Genomic DNA, 19,700 nt, shown 5'->3' on the forward strand with positions numbered 1-19,700 from the left:
GCTGCCGGCCCCCTGCCCTCCCACTCCAGCCTGTCACAGCCAGCAGGCCAGGTCCTAGGGAAAGACACTGGGCAAAGGGCACTGGGGAAGGAGAGATGAGATTGTAGGTCTCCCTTCCCTCATAGAGGCTTCTCTCCAGAACCCTCTCTGGATCTCTGCTGCTCTTAGAAGCTTGAACCCCACCTCACCTCCTCATTGCAGACACCCCACATCGTCCTTGGCTTCATGGAAGAGGCAGCATGCCTTTACAGAGGCTGTTTCCTGAGCCATAATGCCCTTTCCCCAAAACTCAAGGTTCTTTGATGTGCATAACTGCCTCCTTCATCTTTCTCTGGGGTCCCTGGGATGCCTCACTCTGGCCTGCTCCTGCCTCACACATGCCGGGGGCTTGCCTGAGGCTGGAGTTCAGGGATAGCAGGGTGGAAAGCCAAGGCTGCAAAGGGCCTGTTACTCACTTCAGAGTGAGCTTCATGTTGCAGGTGGAACAGGAGAAGCAGTTCACACACCAGGCTTTGCTGAGAGCTGACACCACTGCGAAGCCAGATGTGGGATTAGCAGGCCCCACCCAAGCCAGCTGCAGGCCCAGTTTGGCAAAGCCAGAGCCAGATGGACCTGCAGCTGTGGGACAAACCTCCTCCCCACCAACCTCAATAGCCCGACTCTCCCACACTCCCATTCCCCTCCACACCACACCACCAATCCCTCCCATCATGAGGAGAACAGGCTGGTTGAGAGAAAGCAAGGGAGGGAGGAGCTCACCATCGCCCTCAATCACATGACTGCAGTTGTAGCAAACATCTCCAAAGAGCTGTGGACAAAGCAAAGCATCCATGCTGCTGACAAATGTAATAACCTCCTGACCCCTTTATGAGGGCGCCCAGCCCACTAGAAGCACTCCCCTGAAAGGGCCACATGTTGAGATGTTGCTCCCCACTGATGCATCCTACTGAAGGCCTGTAAGAGACAGGGTGGGACCCTGCCTGTGTCAGCCTCTGGGGCTGCAATGGCTTATCCATCAAGACACTATGTGGACAGATGCTCACATCTCTTACACACAGGCTTCAAGACTCCAAGCTGGGACCCAGGGCCTGAGCACACAGGCCTGGATTCTGGCACACACGGTGGACTCCCAAGGGCCTGCAATGTCCCATTCGCATGAGAGGAGACTCCATAAGCCTAGAGACCCTAGGAAGCATCTGCTGTCCTTCTCAGCATGTGAGGATACACTGTCCCCAGAGACAGGGCAGCCGAGCCCACAGCCTTCCCCAGGACCTTCTCCAACGGGCCACCCAAGTGCCTCTTCTGGACATGGAGCTGTCTGGACACAGCCCTAGCCCTGCTCTCTCAAAGTCCCTAGGCCCCCTGACTGCCTCCAGCCCTGTGTCTGCAGGATCCGTACCAGGCCGTACCTGGTTGTAGTGGGTCTCACAGTAGGCTAGGCCCTTCTTCTCATAGTGCCGGTGCCCCAGGAACGGCTTCTCACACTTGGCACAGACAAAGTGCTGAAGGAAAAAAGGGGGTGGCCGGGCAACGTCAGGGCAGCACCAGGGACCCCAGAAGACAGGGAAAGGGTATGAGGCTCACAGTGAACAGAACTGACACCAGCGTGGGTGCTGTAGGAAACAGCCAGCCCTACTGCCATCCTTCCTGTTTCCTTTTTCTTTTCTTTCTTTCTTCCTTGACTTTTCTCGAGACAGGGTCTCATTGTAGTCCAGGATGTTTTCAAACTCACTGTGTTGTCAAGGGTGATACTGAACTTCTAATCCTCCCAGGTGGTAGGTTTACAGGCACGCCCCGCCATGCCTGGCTTGATACAGTACTGGGGGACTAAACTCGGGTTCTTGTCTACATGAGGCAAGCACTCTCCCAGCGGAGCTATACTGCCAGCCCTCCTCCTCGTCCTTGAACATGTCTGTGTGGGACTGTGCGCCCAACAGGTCCTGTCATCCGCCCGCTGTCGCACCAGGTGCTTTGGGTGGACTGTATATCATGTTTGCGCCTGACTCTAGGATCTTCCAGAATGCAAAGAGTGATAATAGTTAAGGCGAGTGTGGCTGCCTGACCCTGGCCTGTGGGCGCTGGTCTCCTGGCTCCCATGGAGTTCCTGGCTAGAACAAGAAGTCACCGCCAGAGAAAGGCTTTCACTGGGAAGCAGCTGCCACCTGGCCTGGGGCGAGGTTTGGAGGGACTGTGGACCTGTCCTGACCTGAACCTGTGCCCCCTTCCACGCTTACCTCCACATGCCACTGCTTGCCCAGTGCATTGACCACGCGGCCCTCAATGGGCCTGCGGCAGGCCCCACAGATGGGGATGCCCATCTTGTCGTGGCAAGGCAGGCAGTAGAGCTCACCCTTCAGCTCTCGGGCGTCGGAGGTCAGCTCCTTCCTGGAAGACAGCACAGAGCCCCCTCAGGTACAATCCTGCCTTTCTGTGGGGCCACTCTGACCCTTGGTCCAGGATTCTGTGCCTGCGGCCCTTGCTCTGGCTCAACCAGATCATTCTAATCTCTGAAGACTTCCTGTGTGCACCCCAGACAGGCCCCGGGGCACAGAATTCCCGCCCAGGCCGGCAGAATGCGCCTGTGTACTGTCCAGCTAGCTTCTTGGGATAAAGGTCTGTTTCTTCTCATTCCCGTCTAAACCAGACTGTGTGTCTGGGGCAAGCACAGAAGGGAGACGAGGGGACTGTGGGGGATCCTCAGCTTCTCTCCTCTCTCTCCCTTCTTCAACAGCAGCACCAGCCGAACACACTCCACCCTTTCCTCCCTGTTACATCTCTGTGACAGCCCTTCAGTCAGGGACTGTCCCTTACACGGCCCTCCTCAATCCCAAGTGCTCCTGGACAGAGCCCTGGAGGCAAGGCCTTCCGCCTCATCCTGCCTTCACCCTGCAGCTCTGTGCCTCGTACACTGAGTGCCCTCTCTGCCTACCTTTGCCTCTGTCCCGGGTGGGGATCCCAGCAGCCCTGCTGTGACAGCACGACTGCCCTTGCCACACGCAGGGCCAGCACTGGGCACCTACCCACAGTGGGAGCAGCTGAAGTGATCCGGGTGGTAGGGATCATTCTTGAACATGAGGGGCTGTTCGTCAATGGTGAGGTGACACCGCTGGCAGATGAATTTGCCCAGGCCCTTGGCCTTCTCCCGGTTGTGGCAAGGCCGGCAGAGATGCCTGTAGGAAGTAATAGTGAGCCTTGGGGGACAGCAACCCTCCTCTACCTCTTCCCTGGCCATCTCCTGGAAAAGGCAGTCTAGAATCCTGCTTGGACCCTCTGTGACGGTTGGGTAATTCAAAGTGAATGAGCCCAGGTTTGAGAAAAGCGAGTTTCCCAGTCACAAGGCATGGAAGGCCACAGGTGAGGATTCTGAAAGGGATGCCTTCCCACACTCAGCAGCAGACAGGATGGCTTCACAGGTAAAGACTCTCGTCACCAACCTTGAGTTTGAACCCCAAGACCCACATTCTGGAAGGCATACATATACACTAAAATGCCTGTATTTGCTGTCTCTGAGAAAAAAGTTTCTTTTCCAAGGCTCCCTGAGCCTAGGACATTGTCTGATACAGAAGAGACATTTAGCTGCCATTTGCTGAAAGACTGGCTTTACTTTTCACGTGTCTTTTAGCGCAAGCTATAGTGAATGCATGTCAGGGTGGCCAAATCCATGCAGGGCTCATTCACCCCTCCCTTCGGAGTCTGCTGGATGAAGAGGGCCCCTAATGCTCACAAGCGCTTTCTGTCTCCATAGACAAGTAAGCTGTGTCACACGGAGGCTCCTGAACCCAGCCACTGTCACCACAGAGTCTTTTTTGTGAAGACTTCAGTCATTTATGATTCTGCCCCTTCCCCTGAGCAACAGCTGTGGGCTTAACGGAGAAGGAAATCAACACAGGTTCTGTTTCCTCGTCATTGAAAAGGCAAAGAATTTAGATTCAGGCAAAGATCCTCCAGACCCCATCCAGTGTCCCTCAATCCCCATTCCCCACTTGTCACTCCAATAGGGTAATCCTGCCTGGACCTGGTCCTCCTTCCCAGCCTCTAAAATCCATAGGAGCAGCTTTCCACCTGTCACAGCTAACTGACCATTGGCCCTTTGTGTGTGTGTATACATATTTGTGTGTGTGTGTGTGTGTGTGTGTGTGTGTGTGTACATATTTGTGTGGATGTGTGCACCTGTGCATGCAGATGTCTGTGCAGGTGTGCGCACCTGTGTGAGGACCAGAGGTCAATCTCAGGTCAATCTTCAACTGTTCTCCCTCTTTTTTTTTTTTTTTTTTTTTGACACAGGGTTTCTCACAGAATGTGGAGCTCACCTACTTGCCTGAATTAGCCAGTGAGCTCTAGGGGATCTGCCTGTCTCCATCTCTTCAGAGCTCCAGTGTCGCGTGGACTCTGTGGCAAGAATCCTCTAGGCAGGCAGACCCCTGCGACCTCTGTGCTGTCTGGAATGATGCCACAGAGCGTCACCTGGGGTCTTATTTTCCCACTTTCACCCAGTGCTAGAGGCCCAAGCAAGGTGCCTGTTGAGACTTGCTAACCCACTGACTACCTCCACTGGACCATGGATACCCGCCATGGAGAAGTAGCTCAGGGTCAGTGTATTGATGTGTGAGTGAAGGTGGACTGTGCCTGAGAGGAAGAGAGAGGCAGTAGACACCGTCTCTCTGAGACAACAGAGCCACGTACAAGGCAGGGGCCAGTGTCCAGGCAGCAGATGGGGCCTGTGGCTACAAACTTCGTTTCTGTGATCCCTGGAATCCATCTTCACCTAGACATCTGTGCACTGGCCTCACCCAACACATTTACACAGCATCCAAGGACACAAGACTGAGACAGCCTCATCTACATAGTGAGACTCTGCCTCAAAATGACCACACCCAGGGGCTACAGACATAGTTCGTTGTTGAAGGACATGTTTTTGCAAACATAAAGTCCTGAGTTCAAGCCCTACGATCTACACTTTAAAAAAACTGGACATGGGCCATTCTGGGAAACGTACTTGCCACAGCGCCTAAGGAACGACCTGAGTTCTATCCCTGGGTTCCACATGGTGAAAGGAGGAAGCCAACTCTGAGAAGTTGTCCTCTGACTCCTACCATGCCATAGCACACATACACCCACGTAGGTAATCACAAACAAGTTGTTCTTAAAAGCTGGGCATGGTGGAATATATTTATAACCTCAGTGCTGGGGGAAGGAGATAGATGGGTCTCTGGGGTTCACTACAGGCCAGTGAAAGACCCCGTCTCAAACAAACAAACAAACAAAAACAGCAACAAAAGGGGATGTGGATGGTGGTATCAAAAAACAGCATCTGAGGCTGACCTCTGGCCTCCACACGCACTGCACCAACACGTAAACACACACACAGAGAAAAATGTCAAGTGCACACACAGCTCAGCTCCCTAAAATCATATTGCAAAGTTGTACAAGAACTAATGTCCTTGAAGCCACCTCAGTAACAGAAAGATTGTCATGAGCCTGCCACTGGAACTCAGGGTCCAGCATGCACAAGGCCCTCAGTACAGTTCTCAGCACCAGGAAAACAGAAACGACAACAACAACAAAAAGGATGTGAGCCTAAGAGTGCTCTGCTCAGGCAGTCAATTTCATGGACATGGGCCATGTGTGAGTCAGCACCCGCTTCTCTGCAAGAGCAGCAAGTGCTCTTCACTGCTGAGCCATCTGTCAAGCCTATTTATTTTTACTAGTTTTATCTTCATTCTCACCCAAGTATGTTTGTGAGTGTATGTCCTATGTCTGCATGCCCGTGGGAGGCAGAAGAAGGTGTCTGAGCCCCCTACAGCCTGAATAGAAGCAGTTATAAAACCCCAAATATGGTGCTAGGAACAAAACCTAGGTCTCTTGGAAGAGCGGTATGTGCCCTGAACTGCTGAGCAAATCTTTCCTCCCCCTCCCTTTGTTTTCAGTGACAGGGCGGCCCACAGGCCTGGAGCTTGATTTGGCTCCAACAGCTGTCTAAGGGGCCCCAAGAACCGACCTGCCTACCTCCACTTCCTCAGGGCTGACACTGCAGGCAGACGCTACCACACCACGTTTTTTCATATGAGTTTTGGGGATCAAACTCAGGCCCTTCTTGCTTCCACGGAAAACACTTGATGATTTACCTACCCCCAGCTCCTCAGGTACCACTTTAATTCTCTCTGAGGTACCTTCAGAGCTTTGTAAAATCGCCACCTAGACACCCCATCTGGTTTTCCTGCTTTATATACACACACGTTTACCACACACAACGACACACACATACGCATGCTCGCAAGCACTCGCACACACATATATATACACCCGCACACATGCAGATACAAAGGAGAAAGTAAAGCGGAGCCTAAGAATTCTGCTGTGAAAATGCAGCAGGAAAATAAGAAGAGAACAAATACACACAAAGCCTGGCATGCAGTGACGCCTGCTGGGGTTTAGAGCCTGGCTCTGCCCCTTGCTAGAGTTTGCCACAGGATGAACGGCTTCCATGTCTCTGAGCTTTGGCCTCTGCAGCTGTCAGACGGGGCGAAATTCCCAGCAGCACGACGCTGCGTGAAAAGACAAGCTGATGATACCAGTAGGTCCAGATGTGGGCCACACATAATCGTAAATGCTGTGGTTGTTTGCTTTTGAGGCAGGCTCTCCTGTAAGTCAGGCTGGCTTCAGACTCACTGTGTAGCCACAGATGACCTGACCTTGACCTTCTCACCTTCCTGCCCCTGCTTCCCAAGCACAGGGACTGCAGGTATGATGCACCGCACAGCTTATGCAGCCTTGAGGATGGGACCCAGGGCTTTGCACTCAAGCTCTGCGAGCACTGTGCCAACTGAGCCGTGTCCCCAACCGTAACTTCAACCATGTTACTGGAGAAGTTTAAGTCCTCTGAAACTGAGAATGCTGACTTGGCTGCACTGTGTGGCTACCCCATTCGTGACGTCAGCCTCGGTGAACTCCGATGGGTCTGGGGCAACACCCAACGCTTCCAAGTCTGAGCCACCCCGGCAGGGGCAAGTCTTGGTCAGGGAGCCACCGAGGCATTCCCGCTGGCCATCTTCTGCCTAGAGGCTCTCCCAGGAAAGAGCCAGGCCCGCCGGACTGAGCTGCATACCCGTAGCACAGACAGCACCCCCATTATAAGGCGCCTGCAGCTGTGCAGGGCTCCACATAAAGGCCATGATTTATTCCACACACCCGAACGCGGCCTAATTATACAGGACAGGACACAAGGACCCTACAGCAAGTGTCTGAAAGAATCCCCTCTCATCTGGCCCAAGACTCCTCAGCCCCGACCCTGGCATGCATAACAACCCCCTCCTCCCTCCAACCCCTCCCCTCCCGCCAACCCAGTAAGCTTGGGATCCTGGCCCGTTGCCATAGTAGCTGACCTCTCCTTATCCCCCCACTAGCAGAAAATCATCCCCTTCTGAAATGTCCTGTTGTGTCTGTTGATTCCAGCCTTAAGACCCCCACCCTGCCCGGCCCTTGCCCACTCCCAGGCTCCCAGGACAGTCACACACTTGGCCTCTGTGATGCTCTGTGGTCTGGCTGGGGGATGGGGGTGTGCACAGTCGGAGGACACACTGGAATATTCAGGACGCGCTCCGTGGAAGCAGACCCAGCTGGAGGCGCAGCCTACCCCTACCACAAAGGACCCCTCAGGAATGAAGCCGCTTTTGAGGTTTGGAGGAGCGGTGGACTCGCCTACTCTCCTTAAATAGTCAAGCCTTGCTCCTGCGGCCACAAGGAGTCCACCTGCAGCACCGCCCACGGCCGACTCACAGCCCACCTGCTTCCCCCAGTCTCCTGTCCTTCCCCTCCTAAGCCATCTGTAAGAGGTAAGGGGTAGGGGTGGGCAGGGAGGGACGGAGAGCTTCAGGAGGCTGAGTGATGGAGACAGAGTAGAGACACCGTGCAGTCACACAGGCTGTTTAACCATAGACGCAATCCTGAAAAAGTCTTACTTTTTAGAATTATTGTGATTTTTTTAAAGTCACTGTTTCCTATAGCCTAGGCTGGTCTGGAACTCTCTATGTAGCAGAGAATGACCCTGACCTCCTGATCCACCCACCTTCTAAGTGCTGGGATTACGGGCACCTGCCACCTCGCCCAGTCTGTGTGCTGGGGATCAGACCAGGGCCTCGTGCACACTAGGCCCTAACATATCCCCATTTTGAGCAAGGGGTTATGCATTTTTCATTTTATACTGAGCCCCCAAAGCAAAGGACGATGGGTAACTCTAGTACATGTTCTGTGGGCTGTACTCTCAGGTCTGGCCACAGCACCCCCCACCCCCCGGCTTGGTCCGCAGAAGTGAGACTGTATCCTAAAAGATGCGGGACTCTCTCATACCCCTACTTGGGCTGTGGAACGCTTTGGCTGGGAAGGGGACTCCTGCTGGTCTGAGGGCCTGGCCCAAGTGTCCTAAACCCAGCTGTCACCCAGAAAAGCTGGTCAAAATGCGGCGGCTAAGTGGTGGGAAACTCCCAAGATCTTCGGGCTCTCGGGTGCAGAAACCATAGCCACTATAGCTGCGACGGGGCGCTGCTGGCCAGTGCCAGAGGAGCCAGAGGGGCGGGGAGCAGTGACACACTGCTCATTGCAGAGCAGGCCGGCAGGTGAGGGAGGTCCTGGGACTCAGAGCTCAGAGAGCAGGCTCACCAGGCAAGCCAACGCTAGGGGACCGGTGGGTGCCAAATGTGAGGCTCTTAGCAACAGCTCCCGCTTACTCACCTTTGGAGAGTGGGTTTGAGGGAGCCTCGAGACACCACCCCTGCTTTGGGGTGGGGTTAGAAAAAAAATGAGGGTTCTCCTTGCCCTCACAAGCCCAATCAAGCCTGCTTCCCTTTCCCTCCATCACTAACTCCACCCTCCAAGTCTGAGGGAGTAACTACGCACAGGGCAGAAAGGGAGTTTCCAGGCCCTGAGTCTGACAGCAATGACCCCAGGCCCTTCTTGTTCACAGGGAAAACCCAGCCACCATTAGATTTGGCTTATGATTGGAGTTCAGAATGCTCCTGAGGCTCAGCCAACTCCAATAGACACAGGCATTTCCCATGGTAGTTCAGCAGTTATTGCCAAGCCTAGAAGAGCTGTGTTCCCCTCAAGTTAGTCAGGAGACTCTGAAGGCATCAGAGGGCCTGCCTCTGACTTTAGGGGTGCATCCCGGGACCCTGTGGCTGTTTCTGCGTTCCCTTGAGCCCTGTCCCCCTGTTCTGCCTTCAGCCACACCATGAACGGCCTGGAAGCAGCCCTGCCAAGTCTGACCGACAACTCCTCCCTGGCTTACTCTGAGCAATGTGGACAGGAGACGCCCCTCGAGAACATGCTCTTTGCCTGCTTCTACCTTCTGGATTTCATCCTAGCTTTTGTGGGCAATGCCCTGGCCCTATGGCTCTTCATATGGGACCACAAGTCGGGCACCCCAGCCAATGTGTTCCTGATGCACCTGGCTGTGGCCGACTTGTCCTGCGTCCTGGTCCTGCCTACCCGGCTGGTTTATCACTTCTCTGGGAATCACTGGCCCTTTGGGGAAATCCCATGCCGACTCACCGGCTTCCTCTTCTACCTCAATATGTACGCCAGCATCTACTTCCTCACCTGCATCAGCGCTGACCGGTTCCTGGCTATCGTGCACCCAGTCAAGTCCCTCAAGCTTCGGAGACCCCTCTATGCCCACCTGGCCTGTGCCTTCCTGTGGGTGGTGGTGGCTGTGGCTATGGCTCCATTGCTAGTCAGCCCACAGACTGTGCAGACCAACCACACAGTTGTCTGTCTGCAGCTGTACCGGGAGAAGGCCTCCCATCACGCCCTGGCATCCCTGGCTGTGGCTTTTACCTTCCCCTTCATCACCACAGTCACCTGCTACCTGCTGATCATTCGAAGCCTGCGCCAGGGTCCCCGGATAGAGAAGCACCTCAAGAACAAAGCTGTCCGCATGATTGCTATGGTTCTGGCCATCTTCCTGATCTGTTTCGTGCCCTACCATATCCACCGTTCAGTCTACGTGCTTCACTACCGCGGCAGTGGGACGTCCTGCACCGCTCAGCGTGCCCTGGCCCTGGGGAACCGAATCACGTCCTGCCTCACCAGCCTCAACGGGGCCCTGGACCCTGTCATGTACTTCTTCGTGGCCGAGAAGTTCCGCCATGCCTTGTGCAACTTGCTCTGCAGCAAACGGCTCACGGGCCCACCTCCCAGCTTTGAAGGGAAAACCAATGAGAGCTCCCTGAGCGCCCGATCCGAGCTGTGAGCCTCAAGGAGGTCCTGTCAGCAAGCCAGCTGTAGACTGTTGCAGGAGGACCAGTGGGGCCTATGCTACGAGAGCCAGCTAAAGAAGTCTGTCTTCCCTCACCACTTCCTGAGCAAACAGACTGAGACGTCAGCAGCTCTCGCCCTGCTCCAAGGTCTCAGCGGCAAGGTCATCCAGTCTGAGCAAATCCATCAAGAGGGGGGACTAACTACAGGGGTGCCCTGTCCACCCTTCCAAGGGGACTGGGCTGGCCTGGCTTCTGTACAGCTCCCAGACACTCAGTGACTTCACTGGTGCTAAATAGGGAAGAGAGCCACAGGGACATTTCTGGAACAATGGGAACCTTTCTTCCCCGCTAAACTTCCAGCTTCTTTCATACTACAGATGCCCAGAGCAACAAAGCCCTACAGAAGAACCCAGAGAGCAAGCTGCCCAAGACCCAGGAAAAGAGGCAGCACAAGCCTCAGTGGACCTAGAGGGGCGTCTAATGTTTCCTTTGAAGTGTGTGGTATATTGGGTATCGCTTACGGTGCCTTTGCCCCTCAATCCCTTTCTGAGTTTAGGGGACACAGGCTCTAGTGGTAGACACACGTGAGTTCATTTCAGACTGGTTGCTTGTGCCCCTCCTGCTGTAACCACGTTCCCACACCTGCCTCCATCCTGACAATATCTAGCGCTTCTCAACAGAAGGTGGCCTCGCCAGGCAAGTGGTATAGATGATGGGAAGCCATTAGAACCCACTGCAGACAGGGAGCCAGATGTGCGAACTTGTCTCCAGGTCACCCAAACTCAGAAGGGGCGTCCTGAGCCCCACTCCTTCCCAAGAGGTTTCTACCACCATGGCTGCCTGGCTTGGAGCTGTTGAACTTGTCAGAGTGTGGTGATGGCTGCAACGTGTCCTTTCTTGTGCCTGTTTGTACTACTCTTAAACATAACCGAGCCCTAAGACGAAGGAGATTCTTGTGCTGGCTCACCATGACATGGCATGTCCTCCCCCTGAAATTCTCTTCCCTTCCACCTAAGAATGGCCTCCCTTGCTGTAGTTCTGGTGGCCCGCATGGCCTATCTGCCCCAGGTAGACCATGCATCATGGAGTCCCGAGTGCCACTCTAGGTTAGGAGGGCGCTCAGACTTCTCCCTCCAACTGTAGCCTGCCCATCAGTAGAGAGACAGACCCTATGATGACCCTGATGCTCAGCATTGCTTCTCACCAGCACTGGCCTGCCTATCCCCATGGCCCCTCATCAAGACAGTCTGCTGAATACAAGACCACGCAAGCCTTACAGAGGCCAGAACCAGCATGAGGCCATGTGCCTCTCCAGTGGAGCAGCAAAGAGGCAAGATTGCTGTAGGCTGTGACAGGAGTGACGGGGGGGGGGGCAAGCACCCAGCCAGGAAGGGCAGTTCTCGTGGGACTACCTTTCCCGGCACAGGGGATGGAGAAGCAGACTTGGGTCAGAGGAGGAGAAAATTGCAGTTCTATTTGGGACTTGTGTTGGTATCTAAAATGGAGATGCCACACAGGCAGGGGAATTGAACAAAGGCGAGGTCTGGGGGAGGCTCCTGGATTGTGCCATTGAGAGGCCCAAGACTTCATCTTTAAGGGCAGGCATGGACACGGGCCCAGAGAACACCTCTGCGCAGAGGGAGAGACTTGGGGAAGCTAGCACAGCACAGAAGTCTCGGTGGGAGAGGTGGGCCCTTATCAGAGACCACTGGGAGGTCAAGGAGAGGACCTGGTGATGCCCAGGGATGCCCTGAAATGTACAGGTCAGCAGATGTGCTGGGAAGGGGTCGGAGGCACAAAGGTGTTGCTGGGAGCTCCCCCAAAGCTTTCCCGTGCAAGTGGGAGATGACGTCATGGCTGCTGCGGAGGTGTGGAGCCCACGAGGCACGGGGAGAAAGGAGAGTAAGGCTTCCTGGAAGGGGAACTGCCAGAGTACCAGTGAGGCTTACCGTCCTGGATATAGCGTAAATCGGGCAAGCTGGCTAAGGGGTCTCTCTCCAACATCCTCCAGCCATATGAATACAGGGAGGAAGGAGACCGCTGAGGTCAGCATGGTGTGGCAGTAGCAGGTGCGATGTCAGGAGTAATCAGGATCTGCCAACTTAAACCTCCTCATCCATCCACAGCCACTAGGCCTGTCTGTCCCCACTCTTCTGCCTCTGTTCTTATCTACCCCCTTGGGGGCTGTGTTGTTCTCCGTCTACTCGGAGTAGAACAGCAGAGGGCGCTGCAGAGCCTACTTAGCAGGACCACGGCACTTAGCGTAGGGGCAAGAGCCCCTCCTCTCTGCCCTCGCCTGCAGCTGCCTCACCTGCCCGCGTTCTTCACAAAGCCCAGGTCAGCCAGCTCCACGTCACACAGCTCACAGCGGAAGCAGCCCGGATGCCAGTTGGCGTTCATGGCCTTGATCACGCGTCCGATGACAAACTCCCCTGGAAGAGGAAGCCCCTCAGCTGTCAGTCAGGGCACTCCCCTCCCCCGCCCCCGCCCCACTTCATCAGCTCCCAAGTCTTATGTACCCAGTTCTCCTCCCAGTTCAGCCTTGTCTAAGCACCCCTCTTTTAGGGGCCTGAACAGAAGTGCTCAGAAAGACAGAGTGAGAGGATGAGGTAAAGTTCCCAGGCTAAGGAGTGGCAGTATTGCCTGTTCCCCAACTTGCCCCCTTCCCCCTTCCTATGTGCTGTCGCCAGCTCTTACCACAGAATCCGCAGCATGGAGCAAACAGCATTTGGAAGTCATGTTCGCAGTACTTCCGGCCCTCAAACTGCAAACGGAGCCACAGGCGGGAAAAAATAAAAGACACACAAGACACTCAGCATTTTTACAAGCCTTTGCCCCCTAACAAATAGCAGGGGTCTGTGGTTCTGAGAAGATGGACTTCTAAAGCTAGCTGGAGCAGGGGACTCTCCTATGCAGTTTATCAGAGTGCGAAGTGAGGGTTCCCCTGAGATGCTGAGGGGCCCAAGGCCAGCTCTCGGGGATTCCTCTGTCTGCTGAGAGAGGATGGATCCTGACAACAGGACGCACTGAGGTGGGGAGCTGGTGCTGGGGAAGAATGGATCACGTCTGAGTTACATGTGCCACTTTGTCCTCCATGTCTGCCCAGCTCAGTGCCTCAGAGTCTAGGGGAATTGGGGTGACAAAGAAAAGAGTGCTGCGGTCAGCCGCTGTTATGTGTTGTTCCCAAGCTTGGCCAAAGCTTACCTCTTCCTTCCTCTCCCTTAACAACAACAACAATAACAAAATCCTGGGCCTGGGATGTAGCTCAGTTTGTAGAGTACTTGCTTAACATGGGTGAAGCCCTTGGTTTGGTTCACAGGATTGCGTAAACATGTCTGTAATCCCAGCACTTGGGAGATGGAGGCAAGAGGGACCAGGAGTTCAAAGTCAACCTTGATAACTTCCCTCTCCTAAAGCTACCTGCAGCTCTCCCTCTGAGCCAGAGAGGCCACAAAGGCTTAGACTTCCTCACCAGCAACGTCTCCCGAGCACCTGCTGTGTGCTAGGCTTGGTTCTGGGCTAAAACCCCTCGCAGAGCTCTGGCCAACCCTCCACTGCCCTATAGCCAGCCAGCATCTCCAGGGAGCCTGGAAAGTGACGGGATCCTTTGCATCAGTCAACCGGTGATGCCAACACCCCACCAGAGAGCACAGCTCCCTTTAAGTTCCAGTTGCCCGGTGCCCTCCATTGCAGCCCAGGGGAGCGGCAGCCAGCGTTCAACCAGCTTTGGTGGAGGCAACAGAGGCCCCGACTCTGGGCCTGCCAGACGCTGTGGTGTGAATCTTACTGCCAGTCTGATGCCAGAAGTGGCACCACGCGGACAGAAATAACCTCAGAAGCATAAACGTGAACGTCTAACAAAATAACGAGAAGCAGGACAAGTTTAAGTACTTGTTATCTTCATTTTTAATAAAGCGCGACATCTATTAATACAGCTCACTATATGTCTCCGTGTCTATGTGTCTGCAGGTGCGTCACCCTTTTTGAGACCGGGTCTCCCACCAGCCTGTGGCCCACCAAATAGGCTGGCTGACTGGAAAGCAAGCCCCAGGGATCCACCGGTCTATGCTTCCCCAATGCCGAGGCACCATGCCCTGCTTTTTTACATTCGTCCTGGGGATTAAACTCCACAGCTCACAATTGCTAGGCAAGCGTGCTGATGACTGAGCCACTTCCTCAGCCTCTGCATGGGCTACTTTTTAACAACAGCTGTGTTTAAGAAGAAAGGGTTTACAGCTTGCTCTTGTGAGCTGGCATGGGCCCTTTACTTTCATCTGAGTAATGACCCCACTCCTGGTCCCACCTGGCATCCCAGCTTCTGGCTCATGGCCTCTGTATGCCCAATGACCAGAGCCTCTCTCTCTCTCTTTCTCTCTCTTCCATTTTGTTTGTTTTCTTTGAGACAGTGTCACTACATAGCCTCCCACGGTCTGGTGTTAGAGACATGTGTCGCATGCCTTGAATTGGGGGGGGGGTCCTTTTCAAGTGTTGGACAATGCTGTGACTCCTCTGTCCCAAGATCAAGGCCCCAAAAGGAGAGCCAGTAAGGTAGAACGACGGAGGAGGAGTCTCTACCTCCTGCCACAACCCTCTCATTCCCCTGCTTCTACTTCTGCCACACCAGCCTTTCCCCTAACACCCCACCTGCTCCCCCTGCAGCTGCACTGCGCCCTCTGCCAAGACCGTTTCCTGCAGAGGGGTGGGATGTGTGCATATATGTGTGTGAATGTGTCTTTGCAATGTCTGTGTGTGTGTGTGTGTGTGTCTATGTCTGTATGTATCTGTGTGTGTGTGTGTGTGTGTGTGTGCATGTGTCTGTGTCTGTGTGTCCCTTCTCTTCAGGTCCCATCAAACATCACCTGGTCACCCAATTCCAGCCACAAGGATGCCTGCTTCTGAAGCACCCTCACCAGATGGTGGAATCACGCAACCATTGCATTTACTGTCTGACCCAACGGACAGCAAACACCATGATGTGGGGTCTTCCTTATCCGGGGAGCTGCCCCCAGAACCTGTCCAGGGGAGGCTGAATGAAAAAGAGTGGTTCCAGAAGTCCCCAGGTGAGAGGTGGGCCAACACAGTATTTGAAACTCAGCTTTGCTGCCTGAGAGACTGGCTGGATTTGGGAGGAGCCACAGGCCCTCCGAGATCAGGCTAGTACCTGGAAGCCTCCTCACCTCGTAGAAGAGCCCCTCGGGGAATGGCCGGAAGCACTGAGCACACACAAAGCAGTGCTCGTGGTACAGCTCCCCATTGCTGTTGACGATGCGCTCCGTGGGAGCAAACCGGGCCTGGCAGCGCTGGCACAGGGCATCGGCCAAGCATTCAGACATGTTGCTAGAGGGGATAAAAGGAGAAGGAGAAAATCAGCTCCAGGCGGCGGGCTTGCGGGGCTGGCCCGGGGACATGTCCCTGCTTAGAATCCAACCTTTAATGGCAGCAAACTCGGAACAAAGTGGTAAACTTTGCTTAAAACATGAAGTTTTGTAGGTGTGGGCACACATGTACTGGCGTGGGAGGCTGCAAGCCAGAGGGTAAGCTCGGCTGCTGTTCCTCAGGCACAGTCCACATTTTTGTTGTTGTTTTGTTTTTTCAAGACAGGGTTTCTCCGTGTAGCCCTGGCTGTCCCTGGACTCACTTTGTAGACCAGGCTGGCCTCAAATGCACCTGCCTGCCTCTGACTCCCAGAGTGCTGGAATTACAGGCATGTGCCACTAGGCCAGCAATCCAGCTCTCTTTACTGGGGGTGAACGTGCTGCCTTGGACAGCTGTGCACAGGATTAACGTCACCATCCGAAACATATTCCAGGGGCTGGGGGTGTGGCTCAGTTGGTAGAGTGCTTGCCCAGAGGCAGGACAGGACTGGATCCTGAGCACTTTGTACGTAACGCTGGGTATGGCGCGTCGCTTCTGTAATCCCTGCACTAGGGAAGTGGAGGCAGGAGGATCAAGATCACTATTGGCTACCTAAATGACACAAGACCCTCTCTGAAAAGGAAAAAGAAGAGAAAGGAGCCTAAGTTTCTTTATAGGGCCCACATCCTTCTTTGCGCTGGGTCACGTGGTTTGCTGTATCCATCCTGAGGTCACTCTCAGTGCCCTGGTCACCACAGTTCATACCATACACAACCAAGGTTGACCAGGGATGGCTCCATTGCAGCAGGCTGCCAAGGTGAAGTGTAGGTCACCTTACCTGAGCAATGGGGATAGCCTAGGCCTGGGCTGGCCTGGACTGGGCCTCCAGCATAAACCAGCACATGACAGGCATTTTGTAGATGACCACTGATGCAGATAGCAGCTGAGTCACTGCGGCCTACCAAATACCTTCCCTCTGTCCCCGTTCTCGGCTAAAGACGATGCGTGCATGCGCACAGGCCTGGCCCCTTGAGTTCCTGTGGGGTGGAGGTCAGAGGCTGAGAGCGGATATTTTCCACAATTTCTTCTCCACCTTATATTTTAGTCAGAATCTCTTGCTGCGCCTGGAGGTCACCGGCTCAGCTAGTGAGATCTGCCTATCTCTGTCCACCTGGTGCTGGACAGGCAAGAGGTCAGCCTTTTTTTTTTAAATGGGTGCTGGGGGGTCTGAGCTCTGGTCTTTAGTGCTTGCACACTAAGCGCTTTCTCAACCGAGTCACTGCCCCAGCCCACAAAGACCTCTTCCAGGACTCAGTCCTCTAGCTCCCTGTCCAACTTCCCCGTCGCTGGCAGGAAGTTCAGAGGAACCTGAGTGATGTCAGCCGCAGGATGTCTTCCCCCCCCACCCCGGGTTGCTGGCTCCCAGGTCCTCTTCCCCCAGGTTAATCCTGTGTGAACTACTGTGGGGATCATCCCAAGTCCTGCTGTCCCCATTTCCCTTCTCTCTACCCTGCCAGTTTTCTAGGGAATCAAGCAGATACAGCTTTAGAGTCTGTCTAACCTGTGCTGAAACCACAGCCTTGTTTTGGTTTGTGGTGTCCTTGACCACCGAAGCCCAGGTCTGTGCCTTGATGGATGAATCGGCAATAAAATCGCCCATTCTGTAGCTAAGGATGTGGCTCAGCTGGTAGAGAGTTTGCTAACATTCCCTTTGACCCGAGTTCAATCCTCAGCATGGCATAAAACCAAAGTCTGTAATCTCACTGCTTTCGAGGCGGAGGCTGGATCAAAAACTCAAAATCATCTTTGGTTACATTGTGAGCCAAGGTTAGCCTGGGACATGAGAATGTCTCACATAATAACCTCAATCTGAAAGTCACCAAAGGGATGACAGGAACAAAACTAGTCTCTGGTGCCTTAACCGTAGTATTGAGTTAATCTCAGACTACTTTAAAACACAGCTACAACAAGTGGTGCCCTGTCTCCACCCTGTCTCCAACCCAGACCAGTTCCTGTGCCTTTCTTGCCAACCTCTCAGAAGGAGGAGGAGGGGTTTCCGAAGTCAGTATTTAAGGCAAGTACAAGCTTTTCCGGCCATTGTTGTCTGTGACCCCGCCCACCCCCTCCCCATTTACCTGAACTCATTGCAAGCCTTGCTTGGCCGGAGGGGGGCGCTGCAAGTACAACCTCCCCACCTCCACCCAGCTAGCCTGCTAGGCCTGTCGCTCAGGCTAGGCTGCCAGCCCCTGGGTGAGGGCATAGCATGGGGGCCTCCTCCGTGGGACAGGAGCTCAAGTCACTGGCTGGTTTGTCAAAGGGCAGCAGAGGCAGATCTGAATAGAAAGGATATTGTTCCTGCTGAGCCAGTTCCCAGAAAGCAGGGACTGAGGAGAGGACTGGGCCTGGGTAGGTCCTAAAACAGGACAGAATTCTTCTGTCTGTCCCTATGGAGCGGGGAACCTGAGCTCCGGGGCTCACTGTGGTGGGAAATGGGGAGTACAAGCCCTTTAGGAACCCTTGGAGCAGTTAAGAAACTGCCAGGCAAGCAGGATGTGGTGGCATTTACCTTTAATCCCAGCACCCAGGAGGCTGAGACGGGAGGATTTCTGTGAGTTTAATTAAGCCTAACTTGATCTACATCATGAGTTCCAGCCAGCCAGGGCCACAAAATGAGACCCTGTCTAAAAGTTGAAGAGAAAAAAAAGGAGAAAAGGAGAAATTGTTATTATTATTATTATTATTATTATTATTATTACAACAACAACTGTAGGTCCCACACTTGTTCATATGCCATCTTGCTTCTTTCTCTGAGAGCTTGCAGCATGAATGCCAACTTCAAGCCCAAACCCTGGGCTCTTGTCCTCTAGGATCTTGGCCAACTGAGAGCTAAGTGTCCATACTTGAGAATGGCTCAGTGGCAAAGTCCTTGCTTTGCTTGTGTGGGGACCTGAGTTCCCCTAAAGCCAATTTCAAAAGCTCAGTGCAGTGGTTCGCCACCTGGAATCCCACAGTGGTGACATGGGCAGAAGCAAAGCCAGGCCAGGCAGACCCCTGGAGGCTCCCTGGCCAGCTACCCTGGACAACGTGGCGAGCGTCCACCTGAGAAATAACATCAAAGTTTGTCCTCTGACTGCCACACATAGCCCATGCCCAGTCACCCAGATCTTCAATTGTCCTTGAGTGCACACACACAAAATTGCCAAGCATTCTAAAAGAAGCCCAGAGGTCAATAATTTAGAAAAGCCCTCGTGATTTCTTCTTGTAGAGGGTAACACAGTGACTTGCTGACACTATCCTAGGGGAGTATGGAAACTATGGCCACCACCAGCTGAGCTATCATGGAGCTCTCTAACTAGGAGGCAGAGCATGGAATTCTAGGCTGTCTCTGCAAACCTTTCTGGTAAGATCAGAAATTATGAGTAGCATCCCCCCGCCCCCAGACCATCCTAAAGAAACAGTTGCTGTTGCTCCTGCCAACCAAGGGTCAACAGACAACTGCACAGGGCCAGCCTTCTGTATTCAGGTGCCAGGAACACACATCAGCAGATCCAGAGACAGAGGGGTACTCATTAACAAGCCCTGCCCAGAGTACAATTTGTAAGTGCAGCCAACTCCAAAGTCACCCAACAATGATTGATTCAACAAATATTTTTTAAAAGGGCATTTAGAGGCTGTGTCCAGAGGAGACAAAGGGCTCCAAATGCCCACATACCCACTTTCTGAGGCAGATGGATGGAGACACACAGAAGCTTAGGCAGACGTGTTGTCAGGCAGCTCTAAGTTCATGCCTCCAAAGCATCTCAGCCTCTCCCGTATGAAAAGCTTGAGTTCTAGAAGCCAGGACTCTCAGACAATGTATCACTTTAAGGACATGTGGGAGGGGTGGCGCACACCTGTTATCCCAGCACGCTGGAGGTGAAAGCAGGAGGCTCAAAACAAGTTCAAGGTTGTTATCTGTAACCACATATTGAGTTGGAGGCCAGCCTGTCTTTAATAGTTATTTTACTTACTCATTTATTTATGTGTGTGCTTATGTGTGTGTGGTCCCGGTAAGATCATGCAACTGAGAGAAATCAATGTGAGAGCGGAACA

At 53.8% G+C, this 19,700-nt stretch overlaps 2 protein-coding genes across 6 annotated transcripts in view; one reads left to right on the plus strand and one right to left on the minus strand.

Moving 5' to 3' along the window:
• Positions 1-19,700, minus strand: part of Lims2 (LIM zinc finger domain containing 2) — a 32,007-nt gene that overhangs the window by 819 nt on the left and 11,488 nt on the right. For 4 of the 5 annotated variants that reach the window (XM_021643388.2, XM_021643387.2, XM_021643386.2 and 1 more), the window contains exons 2-9: positions 15,431-15,590; positions 12,951-13,017; positions 12,565-12,685; positions 3,021-3,170; positions 2,235-2,385; positions 1,410-1,502; positions 760-808; positions 456-531 (exon numbers count right to left, since the gene is read on the minus strand). In XM_021643388.2, coding sequence (XP_021499063.1) covers positions 456-531; positions 760-808; positions 1,410-1,502; positions 2,235-2,385; positions 3,021-3,170; positions 12,565-12,685; positions 12,951-13,017; positions 15,431-15,586 — 863 coding nt within the window. In that variant the 5' untranslated portion in view covers positions 15,587-15,590. Of the gene's footprint in view, positions 1-455; positions 532-759; positions 809-1,409; positions 1,503-2,234; positions 2,386-3,020; positions 3,171-12,564; positions 12,686-12,950; positions 13,018-15,430; positions 15,591-18,174; positions 18,290-19,700 lie in introns of all 5 variants that reach the window. The other variant, XM_060377516.1, reaches the window with a different exon arrangement.
• Gpr17 (G protein-coupled receptor 17) lies at positions 7,306-14,192 on the plus strand. The gene is made up of 2 exons (XM_021643389.2): positions 7,306-7,832; positions 9,220-14,192. Exon 2 carries the CDS (start codon positions 9,227-9,229, stop codon positions 10,244-10,246), a length of 1,020 nt encoding a protein of 339 aa, XP_021499064.2. The 5' UTR covers positions 7,306-7,832; positions 9,220-9,226; the 3' UTR covers positions 10,247-14,192.

The sequence above is a fragment of the Meriones unguiculatus genome, chromosome 2 (assembly GCF_030254825.1).
Source record: "Meriones unguiculatus strain TT.TT164.6M chromosome 2, Bangor_MerUng_6.1, whole genome shotgun sequence".
Taxonomy (NCBI): Eukaryota; Metazoa; Chordata; class Mammalia; order Rodentia; family Muridae; genus Meriones; species Meriones unguiculatus.